Raw genomic sequence first — 24,875 nt, forward strand, 5'->3', positions numbered from 1 at the left:
TACAAAGCTCTCAATGCTTCGGTTAACATTTAGGGACCCTCATTATGCTACCGTTGAAGTGTGGTGATATTTTGAGCCTTTTTAGTGGTAGAAATAGCGATTTGTTTTTACGTTCCCTGTGCCCCGAATGCTAGCATGGTAAGCTAAGCAGCGGTCTGCGCTAGCGTCGTTCAAGCTACAAACACATTCGATTAGCATGAAAACATGTCCCAGAGAGACAGAGTGGGTACACATCTGTTAATAACCCCTAGGTTCGTTTTGTGCCGGAATTGTCCTTTAAGGCTGTTCACTCCTTCCACCTCCAGGTTGTCAACGGTCAGCCTTCCCAGCTCTCCAAAAGTCAACCACCAGCTCTTTAGTTTTGGAAACATTTAGTTCCAAGTTGAGGTGACAGCACTAGTCAACAAGCAACAAGACCTCATTTCTGTAATCTTATTCGTTGTGGTATGAGATCAGCCCTACCACTGTTGTGTCACAGTGTGGAATGCAGTCATTAGTGTACAATGAATATAGGAGAGATAGTGCAGGGCACCTATGTTTATGTACTGGGTTTTAGAGAGCATGTTGTTACTTTTGACTGCCTGTGTTCTATGGTGCAGAAAGTCAAGAATCCCATGACATAAAAAGTGATTGACTTCTGGTTGACATAATCAAAAGTTTTGTAGGTAAGAATCTTACCTACGATCATATTCAAAGCAGAGTTATAGTCCACAAAGAAAACCTGTGAATTATCTTGGCTTTCCATCATCTAGATGTGTGTATATATATATATATATATATATATATATATATATATATATATATATATTAAACTTTTCTAAACCCATATCGTTATATAGCGTGGTCTTTGTTAGTGAACCATATGTGGTTTTGGGCACTTGCTGAAAGAAGTGATGGTCTTGTTATTTTTGGGAGGCCAGTCTCATTGCACAGGACAACTGTGTGCACAACTACAGTAAGTACAGTAGGTCAAAGCTAAAGCAGGAAGTAGGTCTATACACTGATGAATGTTTACAACAGACAGTTTGGGTAATAATTTTACTGTTCCTTCATTTTCCCTTCTAAATAACCTGTGTTGTTTGTGCTTGTGGTTTTGGCCCCATCAGACTTTTATTATTAGACAGTTATTATTGCCCTGATGACCAAAACTACAAAAATAAGACACTAGTTGTAGTAAAATGGACTTAAAAAAACTGCACATCCAATGTGATCTGATGGAGGCAGAAAAGTCACCAACCAATCATCCAATCACTGATGGTCAACAAAATCTAAGGGCTTGTAATTCAGACACTGATTTATCAGTGCATTAACGCTCATTTTGTGTTTAATGCGTAGTTCCCTTTAAAAACATAAATTCACGGAAACTTTGAGAAATAGAGCTTTGTGTTCAGGACAACCATTAACCATTAACCATTATTACCTCATACTTAATAAATAATTCACCATGTCCTCTCTGCTCTGTGTGTGTGTGTGTATGTGTGTGTGTGTGTGTGCGTGTGTGCGTGCCTGCGTCTGTGCGTGCGTGCGTGCGTGATGCATGTCTGCAAAAGTAGACATGAATCTTTCAGACATCCAGTCTGCTTCTAAGTGCTTCTGACCATGTGGCTGTGTCACATTCATAACTATCAGAGAGCTGAGGAGAGAGTAGAGACTGCAGATCCAGGGTTTGTCTGAGGCACACAGCCTACAGGAAACGTATCTGGTACTTATAGCCTATAACACAACCCAATACAACACAACTACAAACTGCAGCTCCAAAAATGACCATGAAGGTGAATCAATAAACATGGTATGAAGTTACTGTTACACAGTCTTAACAATATTTTAATTTAACTTCTCCTTGACTCATAATTAAAGCTGCACGATATGAGGAAAATATCTAGTTGCGATTACTTTGACTGATATTGCAATTGCGATATGATTCACGATATTGGAGGGAATGATCATATTTGTATCATTACTCTCATTTTCATTGAAAAAATATTAAAACTAAAAAAGAATTAAATGACTATAGTGTGATTTTTGGAACCAGACACTACCTTTCTATGAACCACTGTGCCATGAGCTCTCACTTCTTACACCTTTATTTATACAGGGAAAGATCAGACTGAGACACAGGTCTCTTTCACAGCTGAGCCCTGTGCACAGCATCATTTAAAAAAGAAATTAGAAACACAACACAATTACAAATAACAATTATATTGTTAACAATTTGTTCATTAAGCATGGCTTTAAATTGCCAAGCGGAAACCAAGACATCTAGCATCAGTTTCCTTTGAAACTCATTCCAAGTAAAAGAGGCATTGTAAACAAACGCAGTTTTGCCCAACTCTGAATGAGCCCAAGGAACCTCCAGTACCAACGAATCTTTGGAACGAGTCTGGTACTTGCGGAATGAATGCTCCGTGACACGTTCATACAACTCAAGAGGCTTTTCGTTGTCTCCTGACATGTGAACAGTATGGGCCGTAGCATACAGCATTACATCCTAGGACATTTTCCCGACTGCCTTAAGCAATGTGTATCACGCCCCCTTGTGGCAGCCTCATCACTATGCGAGTAACCTTACGCCATTAACTAGATCCAGCATGTGAACAGTTACATGACACTAGAGACCAACGAGTCCCAGCCCACTAGAGTGTACAGAACACAATGGTGTGTGCGAAAATTGGCACCAGTAATAAAAACCCAATGCTGCATGATAGACTGCATCTAAAGGTTTTAACACCCAGTGTTGTAATATAACTGTACTTAAGTAGAATTTTCACGTATCTATACTTTCCTTCGTTATTTATATCTCCAGAAACTTTTACTTTTACTCCACTACATTTCCTAAATAAAATGTATTTTTACTACACTACATCTCCCCTAAGCATCTTAGTTACTTGTTACTTCAAAAAAAAAGGTTTATTGAATCATTGCTCCTAGATTACAAGTTAATACACGCTCCACTCCAGTTGTTGCAAAGCAAAAAAAAAAACATAGGCCAAAACTAAAGAAGAAGAGGAGGAAGCATAATGACTGATAGTGTCATGGAAGCACGTGGTGCAGGCTCTGCCGCTATGGTAACAGACGACGACTACCCCGATGACAGTGGTGCTGACGACAGCGTTACACACCTTTGGCCATAATCAAACGTTTTTTTACTTTTACTTTACTTCTAATACTTAAGTACATTTAATTACTTTTGATAAGTACAGTAAACATCAGATACTTTAAGTCTTTTACTCAAGTAATATTCTAAAATACTCAGTCTGGTTTGGTGGCACATGGGTAGAGTGTGCAGGAGGCAGGACTTGATGCAGATTACACCACTGTCACGTAGGCAGTTCATAATTTATGCTTTTTTATTTTAATATATAAGTATATTTTATGTTTATACTATGTATGTATATATTTATTTAACAATACCAAGCGTCTTGTATACTTTTTTTCGGGATGAATAAAGTTTTATCTGATCTAATTCTGTTTCTCTACTGTTCAGCTAAAGAACAGACTGGTTCAAATGTACTTATTAAAACTAAATACCATGTAAACTCTTTTTTAGGATGAACTTCACAACTTGACTGGCAAAGTGAGTGAAGCATTATTCCTGATAGGCTGCTAGGCCTGACAGGAGTATAACCTCTGAACCAGTATTAAATTAAACCATTATCATTATGTAATTGATTGAGAAATAATTAGATTTGTATACAACCGAGGACCCCCTCATGTATTTGCAAGTTATAATTTGATGTAGCCTATTGAAGTGAAGTGAAGGAACAACATAGAAAAGTGTATTAGAAAGTTAAAACAAAAAAATTAAACATGTTTAGACATATTTGCAGATTCTAAGAGTTACAGATTTGTTAGATTAAAAAGTAGCTAATCTATGAACTATTACAGATTTAAACATTTTGTAAAATTTGTATATGAAATATGAAGCTTTTTGTAAGAAAAAATGAATCTAAAAGCCTTTTCACGTACCCCACTTTGGAGATCACTGATGTACACAATACTGTATGTCTATGAGGGAATTTGGTCCTCATATTACCATTAAACTCTCTGTCTGTCTCTGTCTCTGTCTGTTTGGATGTGTGGGGACACCGTGTTGACCCCAGCAGATGTCAAGTGATGCTACAACAACAGAACAGAAAGTATGGATGGCACACCAGCTAAGGCTCACTTAACCTCAACTGTGAGGACACACACATACAGTTTCACAGATAGATGAAAGCAAAAAGCTTGTATATCTCAAAGTCACCTAAAAACATAAAAGGCTATTAAAAGTTACACTATGGAGGAATTTGAAAGGGTGGAATAATGCCCATGTTGTATTTATTTGTGTAAAAACAATACAAAGAGCGGCGCCTGGATAGCTCACCTGGTTGAGTGTGCGCCCCATGTACTAAGGCCCAACAAATTATTAATTATTAAATAAATAAAACAAAGATGCTTAAATCCATCTAACACTGAATCATCAGTCCTATATGGCAATACCCTGGTTTCTCAAATGCCATGTAAACACCTTATCCCAGTGTAAGTTGTCATACCCCTGTTAACAGACCTTGATAACTAAGCATGTATACACCTTAACCGGAGTATTAGTGCGTTCCATTTACCTCGGAACTCGGAAGCCGAAGCTGGGAATGACATCACACCCGAGTTGAACGCGTTCCATTTACAAGTCAGATTTTCATTGTTTTTATTAGCTCTAGCCAGGTTAACCATTGTTAGCAATGCCAGTTGAAAACAACGCATTACACTTTTCTTTGTGCATACAAACAGCGTAGCAACATGCCCAATGATAGAAGTTGGACAGGACTGTGTACGACTGATTTAGTGAGACACAAATAACACAGAATTGCTAATAACTGTATGTTACTACAGCTTTCACAACTGTTTATGCATTGAGCAGAGTCAAACCAGAGCCAATGAAAATGAAAATCCGACTTGTAAATGGAACGCAATGGAATGTGTTGTCATTCCCAGCTTTAGCTTCCAAGTTCCGAAGTAAATGGAACACACTTTCAGCTCAGGTTACACGCCTGCACATGCTCCGTAGGTTCTAACTGCCCCTCCCCACTCCGTTGCAGTGATTTCTGAACCAGAATAAGAAGAGAGTTGGAAGCAACAGCGCCAAAAACAACAGCAACAACACAAGCTTTAAACCTTTAAACCCACTGAGGACTTCGCCATTAGGCATATAGAATGTACGAACTGTACAGCGCTGAAAAGATGTCAATGTTCGCCCCACTTTTTAAGTTGTTGTTTTTTTGACAAAGGACAAACAGGAAGAAAAGCCTTATTCCGACCAGCTGTACATTGGCAGAGCGCCACCTACTACCAGAGGTGGAGTTACTCCCATCATTCTTAACCGTTCATGTACACGGGGAGAACTGGCACAACTTAAAGACCATACGCTGTTACTGCTGTGCATGGAAATAGAGGAAACCTGAGCTGGCACCGAGCCTGATGACAACCAGCACAGAGTGGAGATGAGGCTCACTGTACAAACCAATGTGATGGACTCCTGTTGAGCTAATTAGTAGCGAGCTGGGGCTAGCTCTTTAAAGCCCACTGAAGGAGCCGTCTGAGGTTTCCTCCTGCTTTGAAGCCCATGATTATTACATTAAACCAGCCAGTCCATGTCACCCAATTAGCTAATGCACATGATAACAACTAAATGACATGAAGGCTGAGAGTATCAATCTTCCCTATAAGGTGAGACAACAGCCGTTTGTATTGTTGTATTAGGATATTTTAATGGCCAGTGTGAACAGGAGGAATGACTACAGCATGCACAAATTATTTCAATGTTCATATGGGATCATAGTATTTTTCAAATAATTCTCAAATCATACATTTTTATTTGTCAAAAAATTAGACAATCTGAAAATCGGTGCAGTATAAGTGTTGCTTTCAGTGAATTCATTTTTAGTGGTAGTGCATTCTCAGTGTGCGTTACTGGCTGCCACAGTCTCTTTTTTACGCTACCACTAGGGGCTGCCAACATCAGACATTTTCAAACACTACAAAACTGTATTTATTTAATGGATCTTATGGCAATGTGTAATGTGAAAGGTGATCCTCATGGTAATATGGTTATATTAATATTGTTAATAATGCACCTCCTTAAAATTGTAACTACATTGAGGCTAAAGTGGCTATGGAGATACCATTTGGGATACCACAAGAACTGTAATTGATCACATTCGGCTGCTTGTTGCTGATGCCAGTAAAGATTGTTGAGAGTGGAGACAACATGAAGGAAGTTTCTGAAAAGGCTCTAACAACAATATTTCTACAACAAACCCTCTGTTAGCCGATATCTATTAAAATGCATAAATGACCGTAAACAGTAATTGCACAGAAATTCTCATTTGCAGTCATAAGACTGGATCAAGGGTAGTACGTTTCCAGGATAAAGCCTGACATCCAGGGCATGTCAGGCTTTGCCCCTCTTTTTAGGCTCTCTGGTAACTGCGTCCAGAGCTTAGCCTATCCCAGAATGTATCTGTGGTGTAGCCAGACCTTACTCCACAGCGCTGTGGAGATAAAGCTGGCAATGCAAGACTACACGGACAGTAAATTATGTGAGTGGTGCCTTAGTTGCTTGCCTGGCTATGAAATAATCATGATTCTGTATAGAGCACACACACAGTGTTGAAGTGAATCATTTATAGAAGAAACTATATAAATTTATATTTGCACTCCATGGTCTTACATACAACTGTGCTTCGAGTCAAGCTCAGACAGAGAATGTGTCTGCTCTGTTTGCACTGTTCACGAAAAAGGTGTGAAATTTGTCATAAATTGGTAGAAATACTGGAGAATTGTTACCGCGGGAGGTAACCTGGAGAGGGCAATAAAAAACAGGAGTCTCCCAGGAAAATCAGGAGTAAGTTTGCCGCTAACAGCCTGCCTACTTCATATTTATACACAAGACGGATCCTTTGACATAATTTGTTGTTATCCACTGATGTCAGTCACTACAAGGCTGCTGTCGAATGCAAATCCGCGATCCTTTCTAGCCATAACCACCCGCTGCCACATCAGACTCTGTGGTAGTGATGGTGCCGTGGCCAGAGTACAACTTTATTATTACTGATAGAAATGAAGACCATAATTACAAAATAACGCCAGAGTTGTAATAAATCATAATTGCATGTGTAAATCACTGAAGCCGTAGCTTCTCCAACTGACCTACCACTGGCCAACCATGCAGCACTATGATTGCACTGGGAAGTTTCCAACAATGAGTGTGTTCAAGTTTCACTTCCCCGGCTGCCATTTACTTCTACAGACCACTGCTGTCAATAACAAAGTGTCCATGGAGGACACAACTGTTTAAATAGTTATATATAGTTATAGTTAAAAATAACATACTGTTGACTCATCATATGCATGAACTGGTACTGCTGCCTGCTTCCTCTAAGCCATTTACACACACACACACACACACACACACACACACACACACACACACACACACAGACAGATAGACACACTGACCTTCAGGATGTGACTGCACAGTCACCTTCCGAGTCCAACCTTGGTCTGTATAATAGCTGACAAACTGGTAAATTAATTTTGCCATTCATGCCTACATGCTGGGAAATGCTGTTCTCCAGTGTTGTAGTACTCGAGTCTTGGTCTCGCGACCACTTTTTGAAGGTCTCAGTCTCGTCATGGAATCGACTGCATTTTACTCAGTCTTGTCTCGGTCAAAGATAAAGAGGACTCTGGATTTCATTTCAAGATCGGTCAAGACCACAACTGCAGGGATTGTTTGTATTGTTTGTAAGAGATATTCCTACACATAAAATTGCAATCCCTTTTGGTTATTTTGTCAAGGCATTTCTTATGCTACACTTATGGCAATAAAAAGGGGGTGAATGAAGAATCTTAATTTGTTTTCTGTGGGTGTTTTTTATGGGAATGTGGATATTTCAGGTTAATTTGAGGAGAGCCTTTGGTTAGCATTTTCCACGTTATCGTGTCATGCAGTGTGGGTCTCGCCCTGCTGTGGTCTTGGTCTTGTCTCGGTCTCCATACATTCTGGTCTTGGTGATGACTTAGTCTCGGTTGAGGTGGACGTGACTAAAACACTGCTGTTCTCTGATGCATATCGATCAGAAAAACTTGTTGATCACTAATCTCGTTAGTTGAAATTGATTGTCAGACTAAGAGAACATAGCTTACCGGCCAGAGGTGAAACAGAATACTCTGCAGAATTACATGAACAATGACATCACATACCAAGCTATATGTTTAGCCTAGATATGTGAATGATCACATGGTGGAGGGCTGGTTATGAACACAGCCTAGCAGTCGCAGCGTAACAAGAATCCATTTCCATACCTCCAAAGTGCTCTAGCTCGTATCGGCCTGTGTCAAAATACTACAAACTGTCCAAACACAACAAGCAGCTGGTTGCAAAATGTCCTTATGGTCCCTTTAACCATTCTAACATACACATGGGATCATACAGTATAACAGTCTGGGTTGCAGTGTGCCTCTGTAAAAAAAAGGCTAGGCCTAAAAGCTGCACTAATCAATTTTATATATATAATATATATATATATATATATATATATATATAATATATATATATATATATATAATCATATTTTGATATGAACAATGGATCAAATGACTTTGTGCAATGTGTAATGTAAAAGGACTTGTTCATAGTGACGAACCCACTGAACTTTTTAACATCTTTCAGCTCATTGTTTTGTTTTGTTTTTCAAACCAGAACCTCCCCTCAACCCCTGTTCCCAGCAGCAGTTGGGAGTTGTTTTCAGAGAAAAAGCTCTGATAAACCCACTGTATACTACCTACAGCAGACAGACAGACACAGATAGCAACTAGATGGTAAACATGGTGGGGCATTTAGCAGCTAAAGAGTCAGATATTTCCCTCAGGAGTTAACCAGAGCTAAACAAGAGTAAATATTGGACTTAGATTCATCTGGTGGACACAAACATAACTCCAAATCAATGCTAATGTTGCTCTGTCTGTGGGGTGTATAAATAGGTCACTGCCTGCTAACATGTTTGTCATAACTAGTTTATAAGGCGACGATATGTCAGTGTTGTGTTTATTGGATTTAACACATGGCCTCTACATAAAGATATATAAGAAAAACGTATAGGCTAAGATTGAGGCTACATTACTATATTACTGTAAGTAATTTAAAAAAAATTATAATAGAATAAATAAAACTAACATAGTTGTGTTAAAAACTGGGCCTGTGTATTGTTAGCTGCCTACAGCCCAGAAGAGGTTAGGCCTAAGCAACAGAAAGTGGTGCTCATGTAGGATTAACATTAACATATCACAATTTAGGCTATTCATAACTTATTTATTATATAGCCTAACTTATTTGTGAAGTGATAACCATGCTTGCCCTGGGACGGTGCAAATGTAACGACTAGGACTAATTAGTAGCGAAAGTAAGAAACGTCTTAGGCTATGAGTTATTTAACTAATTAATGCTTCATTTCTTCGAGTAACGAGCCCTACCCCTGCCGAGCCCACCTCCTGCAGCTGCTCCAGCTCCAGCCTCAGCGTCTCCTGCTCGGCCTCCAGCTCGGCGTACTGCTGCTTCAGGCTCTGGTTCTCCTCCAGAACCACCAGCCCGCACTCCGCCGCCCGGATCTTCTCGCGGTTGGCCTCCGCCAGCTCCCGAGTCAGACGCTCCACCTCGACCCGGCACTGCTCCACCGTGTCCCCGCATCCTGCTCCACCGGCAGCCATCGCTGCTCTCTCCCTCCCTCTGCCCTCTCCTCCCTGCGTCGGATGAGCAGAGAGCCCCGGCGGAGGGAGAAATAGCTGAGGTAGACAACAAACCCCCACCGCTTCCCCTCAAAAGAATCACACTGCTGCTTCAAAGCTCATGTTTAAAAAATTAAAAAATAAGTGTCAATATAAAAGAAACACCCGCAAATATCCTTAAAGCGTTGTCATCCTCACCATCACCAGAGAAACTCATCTTCTGCCATGTGATGCTCTAAATGATGCAGCTTTTTATCTTCCGCTGCCCGCATCCTTCTCCCCTCCCTCTGCTCTGTTTTTCTGCTTATTCACCGGCATCAGGACGCCATCTCTGCCTGCAGCCGTGAGGCAAGGCACACTCCCCGCTCTTTGTCCTTCTGCTGCAGGCTCAGGGTACAGCCCTGCCTCACCTAATGAGACAAAGAATAGGATCTCAGGAGCTGTAGCCTTAATAAGCCGTTTGGAAATCACACTGATCATTATAGACAAGTTTTTCTTTAGTTTTACGCAACATTTTCTTTTTACGTTAGCCTACTACTATTGTAATAAAAAAATGTCCACATTTGTTTTTCTTTTTACAGGTTTTAAAGTTTTAATTTATTGATAATTAACTTGAAAATGTAGGTGCTGTCCACAATAGGGGTCTCTAATAGCCTACTTTTTTATTGTTTATAGGAACACATTATTTATATTGAATTAGGCCTATATTTATATTGAAATTCTTTAGCTTAGATTATGTTACTCTTTTTTTCTACCTGGCAAAGTAAATAAGGGCAGTTGTGATACATCAAAATCAGTATAATCTAATATGAGCCCCAAAAAACATTAGGCCTTTGTAATATGTTACTTTTATAGTATGTTATCACAATAATATAGTACTTTATGCTAACATTTATATTTACCTGTAAATGCACGTGATAGGCTTGTTTATATAAAATTATATCGTCGCTTTATACTTTTGCCAAAATGTATTATTCAATTATAGTGTCAAATCATAACAGAAGTCTCAGGACACACAACAATTCCACCCAAATGCAAGCATTTGACAGTGGCAAGGGAAAAACGTCCTTTTAACAGGCAGAAACCTCAGACAGAACCTGACCATAGGTCATCTGCCTTGACCAGTTAGAGAGAGAGAGAGAGAGAGAGAGAGAGAGAGAGAGAGAGAGAGAGAGAGAGAGAGAGGGAGAGAGAGGGAGAGAGAGAGAGAGAGAGAGAGAGAGAGAGATGCAAAGCAACTACAATAATACCTAACTATAATATTTATAGAAATATGACTTATAATAATTATAGCAGTGGGTATAATGGAATGCAATTATAATAACAGTAATGATTGTAAAACAATAATAATAATAATAATAGCAGAGGCATCCAGCACGACCATGGTAGCAGCTGCAACCACAATCAAAGGAAATCTGTGAGGCAAGAAAGCACAAGGACTCCTGGGAAGAAGTTAAGTTAGTAACATGCATTAATGTGACATGAATGCACTCAGATGAAGAGAGAGGGGAGGAGAAAGGAGCTCAATGTGTCAGGAAGTCCCCCAGCAATCTTAAACAATAGCAGCATAACTAAGAGCAGGTCCAAGGCAAACCTGAGCCAGTTCTAACTATAAGCTTTATTAAAGACGAGAGTTTTAAGCTCTTAAATGTGGAGATGGTGTCTGCCTCCCAAGCCACAACTGGGAGCTGGTTCCACAGGAGAGGAGCCTGATAGTGGAAGGTTCTGACTCCCATTCTACTTTTAGAGACTCTAGGAACCACAAGTAACTCTGCATTCTGGGGCCGCAGTGTTCTAGTGGGGTACTTATGAGCTCTTTAAGATAGGATTGTGACTAATCATTAGGAGCTTGGTAGGTGAGGAGAAGGGCTTGACATTAAATTAATTATTTCAATACAGGGAGTCAGTGCAGAGAAGCTAATACAATATCTTATCCTGACAAAAAACATTTTGATAAAAATGTGTGAAACCTCACGTGTGAGATAATAAGGCTAATGCACGTTTACAATTAGGTCATTAAGTTGAAATACAGGAGCATAAGACAAATACAGCTAAGGATGAACACTTTATTATGGTATAAATGTGTGCGATTTATCAGTGTAAAGTGAAGGAATTAATTTCCTGCAGGGGGCAGCAGTACGCCAGAGATGCGTTTATCCCGTTTATCCCATGGTTTATCCTGCCAAAAAGCACATGAAGAAGTCGTTGTCCTGCTTTCAAAATAAAAGTAAGAAAAGTTTAAGATTTCAATTGATTAATAATGCATTCAATTTTCACAGTTAAGATTAGATTAATAATAGATGTCAAAAAGTTATAAAATATATTATTATACATCACTGTGTAAAAGGTGTAGGCCACTTGTGGGAAGAGAACCAGTAGTGCACATTCTGCACTCAACCCATTCAACCTCTTTTTTTTTTAAATGTTTGCACCATTCACCAAGGCAAATTCCAAGTGTAGTTATTAAGTGTACTTATTGTGGCAATAAACCTTTTTCTGATTCTGATTCTGAAGATCAGAACAAGAGTAAAATAATAAACACTATTCACCATCTATGCTATTCACACTATCACTAATTGACTTTGCCACAGGATTACTAAAATTAAATGGAAAATATGATTGTCTTCTAAAGCAATTTGCTTTTTGTGAGTTGCAATCTTACAAAAAGCATCGTCTTGCAAGCTGCAAACTGCCTGCTACGGAGACTCAAAATGTTCAATGATAAATAAGACATTATTAAACAAATTAATAATTTTCTCATTCAGACCATGGCAACAACCAAATGCATAACTGTCTTTGGCCTGTTTGACTTGTTTGTCAGATGAAAAGTTATAAAACAGTCACTGCGTTTTGAAATTACAACAGACTTTGGAAAATATACATTTGGAAATAAAAACAGCTGAAAATGCAATAAATTGTTAGCGTGGAAAGAAGCAGGATTAAATACCCGTTATTATAATGACTGAATCGTTTTAAAACTCCATGAAATTATTGTCTTTTGTCTTATTTATTTATGCGGATATTTGTCTAATAATAATTACTTGAATAATATTTATTTATTTATAATATTGACCACTCCTTTTCCAGTCAGTATCAGTGACGATTTTATTGTGAAACCGGAAGTATTATTTTTGTTGTGGCTGGCGGAACAACACCGGCTATATTATCACTTACGCCGCGTTGCACGTTGCTAGCTAGTTAGTTGCAATGTTGTAGCTATTAGCACGACAGCCAATCCTTCGCTGGGAGGGGGACCCGCTGATTAGTTTGACAAACATACGGAGGGAATTCTCACTCATCATTCAACTGCTGGTCAATTGAAATCACTCACCCAAATACTAACGTTAGCTAGCTAGCTGGTTGTCTTGTCATTCTCCTAACCAGCTAGCCTAGCCCGCTAGTTAGCAAGCTATTCAATAGCGTTCTACTGTCTACTCCCTCCGTGTGAACAGTCTCCTGCCCAGCTGGAGGACCATGGCGATGAGACAGACTCCGCTCACCTGCTCCGGTCACACCCGGCCTGTGGTGGACCTGGCCTTCAGTGGAATCACTCCCTATGGCTACTTTCTCATCAGCGCCTGCAAGGGTGAGACCAATGGACAGCCTGTTCACGTTAATGTTACGCAAATAATGTTTTACTAAAAAATACTCGGAAGTGGTTCTAAGACATAAATCCAGGGTGAATGCTGACTTAACTTTACTTCACTCTGCATCCTGCCTGATTCGTAAAACACACTTGAACTTTAAATATGGTTCTTAAATTGTTCATTTAAACCCTTAAAGTGTATTCTTGGAAGCTGCTGTTGCCACAATGCTAAATCAGGCGTTATCAAAGTGAGGCAGTCTGGCTTGTTTAATAGACACCTGTCGACTGCTGTATCATCAGGTTTCGTCCTAAGATGCATTTGACCTTTGTATCCTCCCTGCTTTTCTTTTGTCAGATGGCAAGCCCATGTTGCGCCAGGGAGACACAGGGGACTGGATAGGAACGTTTCTGGGTCACAAAGGCGCTGTCTGGGGAGCCACTCTGAATACAGACGCCACCAAGGCAGCCACTGCCGCAGCTGACTTCACAGCGTGAGTGAAGAGTCCAGTCCAGACTGGACCTGCCTAGCTGTGTGTCTTTAAGCAAGATGTCGAAAATAATCGAGTTATCTAGTTTTTCACTCTGACTACTTTTACACTACTACCTGACTACTGGTAAACTGGTACTGATCGTTATTCAGGTAGATTTTCGCAAACCAATAAATATGTAAGTATTATAAAATAATATATTTGTACTGACTCCAGGGGCCTGTATCATGAAGCTTGTTTAGTGGGTTACCCAGCAATCTTAGGGTTTTACTCAGGTTTGTCAGCATCACTAATGGCGCTTACCCACTGCTAGTACCATAGACTGTATTAGTTAATATATACAGTCTATGGCTAGTACCAGCTCTGCTCGGCTCAACTCGGTGTCGCGGTGCCCCTGTCCTCCATTTTTGCAGATTTAGTACCGCCTCATGCCTGAGGCAAGCGTGGCTGCCAGAAGAAAAAAATTGTTTCAAAACAAGCTGGAGGCAGCAAAAAAAACACAGCTGGCTAAACTATTTAAAAATGGCGGGTTTGTTCAGGACACCCCCGTCTGTCGCTAGCAATGATGACACAGTGATTAGTGACGATTCTCTCTGACCAATCAGTAGTCTGCAGGTTTTCACGTTACCTTTAGGTATCGCCTCAGCTCGCTTGGAACCTCGACGGAGGTGATACTAAAAAAAGTACCTGTTATTAGGTACCAAGGACTTTTTTTCATAATGGAAAACCAAAAAAGGCAAATAGACTTGAGGCGAGTCGAACAGGTACCATATCATTTTGGGCATTTCTGCCTTTATTTGATAGGAAAGCTGAGATAGGGGAGAGAGAGGGGGGGAAGACATACAGAAAAACCGTCACAGGTCGGATTTGAACCCTGGACCTTCTGCGTCGAGGAATAAACCTCTGCGTATGTGCGCCCGCTCTACCAACTGAGCTAACCAGCCACAAGCTGGTTAACTTTTAACTGGGGATATCACCATATTAACCTGCGCTGCACAGATAACATGCTCTGGAGGTGATTTAACTTCAGAGCATTAAGATTAAAACTATTAAGGTACATGTCCATATACACGTTTTCACGGATGGGATCGCCCTGCTTCCCAGCATTGCACGCTAGTGAGCTCGCCACCAGTTTCTCTTCACTGACCACTGACAAGCAAAGAAAACAGGCTACACCCTCCTACAGCCACAATGGCTGCAGCTGATTGGACGAAGGCCTCATGTGGGTCTGGCTGCTCTGGGATTTCAAAACCGATTATGCAAATGAGGATCAGGTGACTCGACTCCCGCTTCACCAAAGTCCCCGGGACACTACCAGAATGCATTGCACGGCTGCTTCCATAGAAATGAATGGGAACCGTGGAAATGACACTGACAATGGACGCACACCATTACCTGTTTTCCACCACGTGCGTCTGTGCTGCATTCTGGCTGCACCGTGGTTTTGTTCTGTCCTCCGCCACGGGCCATACCACATCGGGAGTGTTTCAGAAGCAGATGGTCTCAGAAGTGGAGCGTGTTGCCTGCCCGACTCACAGATTTTCTTGTCTCTACGAGTACTTGAAAGAACAATCACATGTTTATTAGCTAGTATCTACCTTCCTCTCCAAGCACTGCTGTTATTAAACTCCATGCCTTCTCTTTTCTGGCGTTGTCTCCATGGTAGACGAGACATGTATGATATTGGGGGGTGTATTTTGGTAAATCGACTGGATGCTCTCACTGTTTCACTTACCTGCCCGACTGTCCGTACGCCCCACGGCTCGCGTGAAAATAGACCTGGCGCGTATCTTTAGCAGCACGGAGAGCCGTTTCACGCACGATTCTAGGACGCGCCATGACTACTGTGACTGGTAGAATATCAAGTATTGACTTGAATGGCAGTGATTGTTCGCGGAGGCCGCGGCACCCCCAGAACGCAGAGCAGACGTGCCCGGTGGAAAATAGGGGTTAGTAGCGGAGTAGTCTTGCTGTGCCAGACCCTCCTCCACAGCGCTGTGGAGGAGGGTCTGGCTAGTCCACACAGCATTCTGGGATGGGAGACAAATGTGCTCTGGTTTATTGGCATTTCTTTAAACCAATCACAATCTTCTTCTCAACCACCAAAAAGAGCCACGGTGCCGCTGCAAAATAGCCTCGGGAAGGAACTTGTTTTAGTGGAACATTCAAAAGTTTAAAATGTCAACAAAAAGAAAGTGGAAGGTAATGGATATCCGGCCGAAAAGAGTGTGATCCAGCGGAATTTACGGCAGCAACAGAGCAATCCCGGAAGTGGAACTAGTAGCGGAGTGTCTTGCCTGCCCGACATACAGATTTTATTGTCTCTACAAGTGCTTGAAAGAACATTCAGGTGTTATTAGCTAGTATCTACCTTCCTCTCCAAGCACTCCTGTAATTAAACTCCATGCCTTCTCTTTTCTGGCGTTGTCTTTATAAAAAAAGATCTGTGGTGTCTATTATGTTTTTCCACCTCCAAGATGAATCTCTCGTCGTCCATGGTGATGTAGAGGAGACTTATACGATATTGGGGGTGAGGGGGGTGTCTTTTGGTAACTTGGCTGGATGCTCTCGCTGTTCCACTTCCTGCCCGGCTATTCGAACGTATTGACTTGAATGGCTGCAATTGCTCTCGGGGGTCACGGAGCCTCCGGAGCGCAGCACAGACGAGTTTACAATAAAATGAAAGTAATAAAAATAAATTGAGACATTCCTATAGATTAGTAGCATCAATTATACTGAATAGGGTCTAGGCCTGGGTGCGACTGCACCCCTGCACTTCCTGATGGTCCATCAGTTCTGGTGTTATGTTATCTTAATTAACCAAAACTAACAACAATTAATATAAGTAAATAATGATGTGAAGAAAAGTGCTTTGAGTCAGTTCTTTTACAGGCTGTTTCACAGGGCTGTGCAATTACGATTTAAATCACTGAACGAACCCTTGTTTCAAACCTAAATATTATTGCTGGAGCTACATGAACTTATAAAATCAAAAATATGTACCTCTGTGCTTTTCAGAAAGGTGTGGGATGCAGTGAGTGGAGACGAGGTCCTCACACTGGCACACAAACACATCGTCAAGACTGTCACCTTTACTCAGGTCAGTGGTGTCTCTGGACATTAGCTATTTAAATAACATGTTTATGAATCTGATTGTTTCTCTACATATCCTGTATGCATTAATGTGGATGGGATGATTTTTGGGATATTTCTGAAACCGCCAGTGAGTATACTTCTGCCTCTCGTCTCAGGACAGCACCTGTCTGCTGACTGCAGGAAACGACAAGCTGCTGCGCATCTACGATCTCAGCAACCCTGAAGCAGGTAAGCGAATGTATCAAAGAGGAAACTTGCTTGTTTGTACATGTAGGATTTGATTTATTTGTTGTGGTTCAAAATGTGCCTCCCTTGTGGATTTCTTCACCATTTGCTGTAGATTGTGCTCTAGTCAATGCAACCCTGCTCCTACTGGAGACAGATCAAATTTCAAATCAGTAGCATTGGAAAGGCTTTGTAGCTCTGGGAAGTAGAATTATTAGGAGAATAGCCACAGAGTTATCCCAGTCAAACCCTGATTATTTTGTTTCTTTTTTGTATGTAGTTGACTTCCTTTTCTTTCTTTCTTTTTTTACTTACTTTGCATATTTACGTCCTTTAGCACCTCTGGAGATTGCAGGTCACACCTCAGCCATAAAAAAAGCCTTGTGGTGTAACAACGACAAGCAGATCCTCTCTGCTGCCGATGACAAAACTATACGGTCAGTGAAGTGGCTTTCTCGTGGTTTACCTTTTTGTTTGTGTGTCAATGTCCCATCTTATCTTATCTTTTGCACCCCACACTCTAGAATAATTACCACTTATATACTATTGATATTTATTTACATATCTATATATTGACCTTATGTCCTCTCTGCACCTTATCTAGTTATCACATTGTAAAGCTCTTTACTGTGCAATGCATTCCCACTGTATTTGTATTTGTATCCCTCCTCTAAAAGTGCATTTGCATCGTATTGCATTGTACTGTATTAATAGTATTCTATAGTACCTGGCTGCGATGACACCTTAATTTCCCCGCTAGGGATTAATAAAGTCATCTAATCTATCTATCTTATGCGACAAACTTCAAATCATCCTTCGGTGTGTGTGTCTGTGTGTCTAGGCTGTGGGACAGGAGCTCCATGGAGGAGGTGAAGACGCTAACGTTCGACACGTCAGTGAGCAGCATGGAGTATGTGGCTGATGGAGAGATACTTGTGATCACATACGGAAAGACAATCGCTTTCTACAATGCTCTGAGGTATGCTGTACTCACACCATACACAACCTGGAATCTAACATGTCCACACTAATGGGAGTAACACTTTAAATGTCAATTGGGATTCATCCATATCGGAACAGTTAACTTTATCTTTTTCAGGCAGCATCCTCACTAATATGTTTTTGTTTTAAAATGCATAACTTTTGCTACATTTACACCTGGCATCCACACTTCTCCGGTTTCCGTTTTTTAACGTTCAAAATGTAACGCTTTCATTCATCGGCATTTTAAAACGAAAATGCATTAGTGTGTCAACAATTACAACCAAGTAAAGTAAGTTGAGTTGTTAAATCAATAGACCTTAGACATTACAGGAGTCATTTCTGGGCTCCTACATTGAGACAATTTTTCATATAACTATTTTATACTCTTGCCGTTGTCTTACATCAAAAAGAAAGTGACCACACTTGTTTTTCATGACCAGCTATGTTGAAATAAACATTACTGCTACATGGAAACAAGGGGAGGGAGATAAAAAAAAAGGATTCACAGAAGAATCACGATTCTTCCAGAATATTTACAGAAAGAAATGGGCGAAACTGCATGAGCACCTGGCTTGTGCACACACAAGAATTTTGTTCATCTTCAAAGGAGGAATGCGTTCAGAGACATTTAGGATTAAATAACTTAATAATTAGCCTTGCAAGATGAGGTAAAGTATTAAGTGTATACCAGCCGACCAACACACAAACTTAACAAAACTTTCAAACCAACTCTGGTTTGGTGCAGAAAATATCTTGGTCCAGAGTTTGTTTTATTTTAAAAGCCCTGTGCTCCTAGGGCATTTTGGATAACAATGGGTTTCACTCATACTAGCGCTGCAGCAGAGAGGTTATGTTAACAGCACAGCCCAGTGCTCCACTTTTCACCTCCTTATTCCAGGACACATAGACCACCATCTGTTTTTTAAAGATATTAACAAGTAATATCGGTCAGTAAATGGCATGCAGTTCCTTTTTTTAAGGGGAGACACCCCAGGTGAATAGGAAAAAAAAAATAACTAATTGATATCACCATGAAACTTCCCCAGTTGATTTCTTACATTAAGACATAGATATTTTAGATATAAAATGTAACATAAATCAGACTATGAATGATATCTGAGCAAACCCCTCTGGAAAAACCTTCAGAATATAGATAGGAGTGAAACTGGATTTTGAGAAAACGGCCTTTAAAGATATGGATTATAAAATATCAGACATTTTGCAAGACATTACAGGTAAATGGGGTAAACATTTTAACTAATATCAACATGAAACTTCCCCAGTTAATTACTAACATTAATTATTTTTGTATTACAATTTTTCTGAAATGTTATGTTTATATATGCAAATGAGGCATTATGTAATGCTAACTTTTAGTGAATTTAGGAGAAATTTACAGGTGCAAATAGACAGTAAAATAAATGCCCAAATGTGAATTTTTTTATGTTTTTGGATAGTCTGAAAGAAGATATGCTACAGAAGCAAAAAAAGCCCAAAAACTCAAAATTGAAAAATGATTGCTTTGCCTGGGGTATCCCCCATAGATAAATAGATAGATTTGCTGAACTGGTGATTTTAAATTGCAATCCAGTAGACTAGGGACACGAGTGAACTGTGTGGCACACTGTGTGGTGCACTGGAGTTAGAGCCTAAAATAATGCCCCCCTGTATTTAAGAATTGATTTTGAATTGAATCGTAAGATTGTTGTATGTAAAATGCCAAATTAGGGTGCCTGGGTAGCTCACCTGGTAGAGTGCGCGCCCATATATAGAGGTTTACTCCTTTGCTGCATTGTCATTCCCCCTTTGTCTCCCCTTTAATGTCTTCAGCTGTCCTATAAAATAAAAGCCAAAAATGCCCAGAAAAATTATCTTTAAAAAAAAAAAAGCCAAATTAGTAAGTAGGGAAGGACAAATGGGAGACAAAAATGAATTACATTTATTCACAGGTGCATGGTTATGACTTGGTGTGGTAAGGGACACCTTCCCAAACCCTGGGTTGGCAAAGATATTGATATTGATGACATGTAGCTTCTCCACAGTGACTTCAAGGAAGTACAACATTAGAACGTTTTTTTTATTTATTTATTTTTTTATATATATTTCAGCCTGGACCTGATAAAGACAGTGGAGGCCCCGGCCCCTATCAACTCAGCCTCCCTCCACCCAGAGAAAGACTTCTTTGTTGCCGGTGGAGAGGACTTCAAGCTCTACAAATTTGACTACAGCACTAAAGAGGAGCTGGGTGAGGAGAAGAGAGATTTTTATATAATTTTAGATACGTTTTACCCATGTAAGGTAATGGATCCAGTGTTGAAGGTAGTTTATTATCCATTTTGTGAAAAACAGATTTGTACAATACACAATTTACAAAAAAGAAGTTTTACAATTGATTCTGTGACTGATCATATAAATGTAAAAAAAAAAAGTTAATTTAAGGTATAAAAGAGGATGTTTTAAATGTTAAGCTGTTTCTTGTCATAGTAGCTAGGAGAAACTACAAATAGTCACATATTTACCATTTCCGTCCTTGTTGTCCCTCCTGTCTGCAGAGTCCTATAAGGGTCACTTTGGTCCAGTGCACTGTGTTCGCTTCAGTCCGGATGGTGAGCTGTATGCCAGCGGCTCTGAGGACGGCACGCTCCGACTGTGGCAGACGGCTGTGGGGAAAACCTATGGCTTGTGGAAGTGTGTCCTTCCTGGTAAAAATACAACTTTGGGCACTCATTTATACAGTCAGATCTAGAACTAGCTATATGACATTGAGCACAAAGTCTTATCTTTTCAGCAAAGGGCAACCACCAATACTAAATGCATGAAAGTGTCTGTAAATGCATGTTACGAAGTATCAGTATGACTTTTCTAATTCTACTTTTTTTAGTCCTGCCTTACTCCTCAGAATGAAGTTTTAGTATGATTGTTCTAATTCTACTTGTCTTGCCTTACTCCTCAGAGGACCTGGGGGCCGAGAACTCTGAACAGATGTACACATTGGCCCCTGAGATCAAAGCATGAGGAGAAAGCAGTGCTGTTTGGAAATAGGATGAGAAGAGAAAAGAATGGCAAAGGAAACAAGCGGAGTAGTGTTCCAGCGTTCTATCTGGCCCCAGCAAGGAGCAGAGTCCAGAGTACCGCCATCCATCAGGAACTGATGTGGATATTATGACTGCCTTGTCTGTCATGGACTAACCCAACAATAACAACAACAACATAGAGGCATACACACACACACACACACACACACACACTTTATGCAGTCATATGGGCTGTAGAGTAAAGCAGTAGACCTGTGAGTGTCAGCTCATCGCTGCCTGCTTTCTCTCTGATTAGCCCAATTCTGTCTGCTTAAACTTGTTTTAAAGCTTTTTGAAACCCAATCCCCCCCCCTCAATCACATGATGCTAAAAGATATTTTATGAGCTGGACCAAGGCTCTTGTTTTCAGTTCATTTACAAGAATATTATTAGTAGTTGCACAGTTTGTGCTAAAGAAAAGTGCTTTCATTTGTTTAAACATTGCTTTGAGTATCTGCTGCTTTTGTACTTGTTGAGTATATAAAGTCAAGTGTCCAAATAAAAGAAAATATTGTTTTGTGTCAAAGCAGGCAAGAGAAGAAATGCCACTGGGTTTTTATTTTGGTTTCTGTCTTCATTTGTGTCCAGTGATGAAATAAATAAAGCCATTACTGTTTTATTTCTAAGTAATGCACAAAGAGCAAACTGGGTTTGGTGTTTATTTTTTGGTATGGGGATGGTCACATGGTTATTTTATATTGCAAATGTGTTAGGTACAAGCGAGCACTTTCACACTAGGAAAACTAACAATGTAAAATAACTACATTTAAAGATATGACACCATAACAAATACTGTCTTGTGCTATCAAATATTATCAGTAATTCATTTCCATATAACGTGCTATCAAAACAGGGTGATAGAACGTGTGTCAAATACTCGTGACGTGCGGTTCGTTTTAAATAGTTGTATGTTTGTTCCACCAATGAGGAAGAACTTTCTAACAGCATCTGACCAATAGGAGCCGGTCTCTACAGGCAGTCACCTCCCTTTGAAACTTCCGGCCCGGGTCGTCCCCATGAAAGTAGGGTAGATGCTACATCGTACCCGATACACGTGTAGACGTCAACATTTGCTTCCTTTTCCGTCATCATTGTATCCAAAGACTGACTATTACGGCGTACCGTGAGAAATCACCAATAAAGGGTTCTTAACCAAAAACCACACAAATGCCAATGTTCCAGCAGTAATGTGATTCCAAATTTGGAGGCAAAATGAACAACATTGGCAACCAAGATTTCCATGACGTTTGCATGTAACGTTAGCTGACTGTTACGGAGTATAGCAGCTAAATCACAAAACCAGGCTTCTAAACCAAAAACTACACCATGCATGGATGTATTAGGAGAACCCATGTTGATGGTGACGCCTGCGCAGTATGCTGCAGATTTCACCCAAAGCATCAACTCAACAAGAACCACTTTCATTTCTTCATTCTTTTGAGAGGAGGAGGAAGAGAGAGAAACGACAACAAGTCATATTTTCCTTTTAGTCCCTTCTTATTTCTTTGACATATGCTTCTGTTCTTACTTCCTTAGCTAATATTTGTTTTGCGAATTAAATCCAGTAAGAGGCGCTGGTTAGCCGTTCCGCTCAGACCAAACCTCTCCATTTATCCCACTTTCCCCTTCTGTGTTAGCTAGCTAGCTAACTTACTCTCCCTCCATCCGCACGCCGACATGCCGGAGTACCTGGACGACCCGTCTGTTCTCACCAAGGACAAGCTGAAGAGCGAGCTGCTGGCCCACAACGTAGAGCTTCCGAGCGGCAACCCGACCAAGGACGTGTATGTGCAGCTTTATCTGAAGAACCTGACCGCTAACAACAAGAAACATGTCACGGCCACGACTCTCGATGCCTTTTCTAGCGACGAGGAGCTGCCGCCGCCCGTAGTCTCCAGCAGAAGTCGCTCCTCCGGCAGAGTGAGTTTTGTTATTCGTTTTTGAATTAATGTTAAATTCAATTTACCGTTGCCAAGCTTACATAGCACCAAGGAAAATAGACATTTCAATGTTAGCACCTAAAGTAGTCTATACCTGTCCAAAACAAATGGCCATCGAAAGTTAGCAGAAGCTTTTAACTTCTAGAATCGTTGACCATCATGCTGTAAACCTCAAACTAATCAACTATTATTTAAAGTATAAAATGTACATCTGCTTTGACCAAAGACTCCCTTCATATTTTTTGCCAGGGGTCCCCACCCAAAAAAGACTTAGTGTTGCTTTTACCACAGAAACATTCTTCAGTTGGCACCATTCATTTTATCCTCAAATACTTTATTTGGAAATTGGCCTATTGTATTCTCTTTATGTTTACTTGATCCCAGTTTGGGAAGCATAGCTTTAACAAAAAAATCAAAAGTCCTGTGAATCTGTGGCCAACCTTTATGATGGAAACAGGTTGTTGTTGTCAGTCGTTATTATATCTCAGATCTGAGGTGCAGAGCGTTAAAGCGCAGATAAAGAAGTTTATAGGGGTTTGTTCTGAATGCAACCTGTTTCTTTTGGAGAAGAGTGTTGAGATTGCTTTGCTCTTAACTGTAAGGTTTTTGTTTTGGGGCGTAGGGTCTCAGTTTCTTTGCATTCCTCTGTTGTTTTCATACTAATAATCCCACTCCAGCCAGCGACTGCCTGCATTCTTCAGAACCTTTACACAGGAGCAAGTGAAAGATTTTCTTCTGAGAAATACCTTCTGAAGCTGACTTTCTGAAGTCATTGAACCCAGAAGTTGATTCTACATAGCGCATGTTAAACTGTCTCGTATAATTTCAGACCTGTGTACAAAGGATTTAAAAAAATATATACAGTAGAGCAGTGGTTCTCAAACTTTTTTCAATAATGTACCCCTTTTGAATTGTTTCTTTAAGCCAAGTACCCCCTGACCAGCATAAATCATTTTTGGTAGAAAAAAAAGTCTATATAAAGAGGAACAATACAGCGATGTCAGCGATAGATTTACTAAACAGCCTTGTACCTGGAAAACATTTAAATACTGACGAGAAAAGGAGACAAAAAAACCCGACAAAACCTTGGAAAAAAGATGGCAGAAGGAAGGAAGTAAGGCACGAATAGGTCGAAAATAGTATCAAAAACTTAAAAACAGTGACATGACTTCGACAAAAGTGAGAAACTTGTAAAAAGTAGAAGGAAGGCAAGAATAGGTCCAAAGAAGGAGACACAGATGTCACATTTTTGGTAGGAAAAAAACGTCTACATAAAGAGGAACAATATTCTGGACAACAGCTTTGAAACTATTAAACAATGTGTTAAATATCTCACGTACCCCCTGCAGTCCTCCAAAGTACCCCTAGGGGTACATGTACCCCCATTTGAGAACCACTGCAGTAGAGGGAAAATGCAGATGGAAGTTAAGAACAGTTTTTTGTGAATTGAGTTTAGTTTATATTTTTTCAAATTCAAGGAATGACAGTGGGTCATCACAGCACAGGTTACTGTTCCCCAAAGTTAGGGCTTGGTACGTACCCTCAATACTTGTACTGACTGAAATGTGTCTGTAGTAAAAAGTATAAAAACAACGGCATGAAATATTTGAGAACTTTTCCTCTTTTGTTGTGATTATTTCTATGCATGTTTCTGCAATAATTTGTGTATATTATAAAAAGTAAAGGAGAGCTTACACAGCCTTGAGGTGCACCTGTACTT

The 24,875-nt window shown here is 40.2% G+C and overlaps 3 protein-coding genes across 8 annotated transcripts in view; 2 read left to right on the forward strand and 1 right to left on the reverse strand.

The window, feature by feature from the left end:
• Window positions 1–10,167, reverse strand: part of LOC116062242 (protein bicaudal D homolog 1-like) — an 83,110-nt gene extending 72,943 nt beyond the window's left edge. For 2 of the 4 annotated variants that reach the window (XM_031316889.2, XM_035996065.1), the window contains exon 1: window positions 9,526–10,167. In XM_031316889.2, coding sequence (XP_031172749.2) covers window positions 9,526–9,744 — 219 coding nt within the window. In that variant the 5' untranslated portion in view covers window positions 9,745–10,167. Of the gene's footprint in view, window positions 1–9,510 lie in introns of all 4 variants that reach the window. The other 2 variants (XM_035996064.1, XM_035996063.1) reach the window with 1 other exon arrangement.
• Window positions 10,168–12,897: 2,730 nt separating this feature from the next.
• Window positions 12,898–21,855, forward strand: LOC116062251 (serine/threonine kinase receptor associated protein). The gene is made up of 9 exons (XM_031316915.2): window positions 12,898–13,348; window positions 13,704–13,839; window positions 16,855–16,936; window positions 17,088–17,160; window positions 17,495–17,594; window positions 17,999–18,136; window positions 20,250–20,386; window positions 20,694–20,843; window positions 21,095–21,855. The coding sequence occupies exons 1-9, from the start codon at window positions 13,237–13,239 to the stop codon at window positions 21,154–21,156; spliced, it is 990 nt and encodes a 329-aa protein (XP_031172775.1). The 5' UTR covers window positions 12,898–13,236; the 3' UTR covers window positions 21,157–21,855.
• Window positions 21,856–22,586: 731 nt separating this feature from the next.
• The window catches only part of tmpoa (thymopoietin a), a 36,157-nt gene continuing 33,868 nt past the window's right edge, over window positions 22,587–24,875 (forward strand). For 2 of the 3 annotated variants that reach the window (XM_031316907.2, XM_031316908.2), the window contains exon 1: window positions 22,587–23,135. In XM_031316907.2, the coding sequence (XP_031172767.1) occupies window positions 22,893–23,135 (243 nt within the window). In that variant the 5' untranslated portion in view covers window positions 22,587–22,892. The remainder of the gene's footprint in view (window positions 23,136–24,875) is intronic. The other variant, XM_031316909.2, reaches the window with a different exon arrangement.

This window comes from Sander lucioperca, chromosome 20, assembly GCF_008315115.2.
Source record: "Sander lucioperca isolate FBNREF2018 chromosome 20, SLUC_FBN_1.2, whole genome shotgun sequence".
Classification (NCBI taxonomy): domain Eukaryota; kingdom Metazoa; phylum Chordata; class Actinopteri; order Perciformes; family Percidae; genus Sander; species Sander lucioperca.

What these genes read in the sequence shown, in the direction of transcription:
- LOC116062251 (XM_031316915.2), top strand. Translation starts at nt 13,237, where the DNA reads ATGGCGATGAGACAGACTCCGCTCACCTGCTCCGGTCACACCCGGCCT. An exon ending in CAGCACTAAAGAGGAGCTGG is followed by an intron (nt 20,387 to 20,693) that starts GTGAGGAGAAGA and finishes TCCTGTCTGCAG; the next exon opens with AGTCCTATAAGGGTCACTTT. An exon ending in GTGGAAGTGTGTCCTTCCTG is followed by an intron (nt 20,844 to 21,094) that starts GTAAAAATACAA and finishes CTTACTCCTCAG; the next exon opens with AGGACCTGGGGGCCGAGAAC.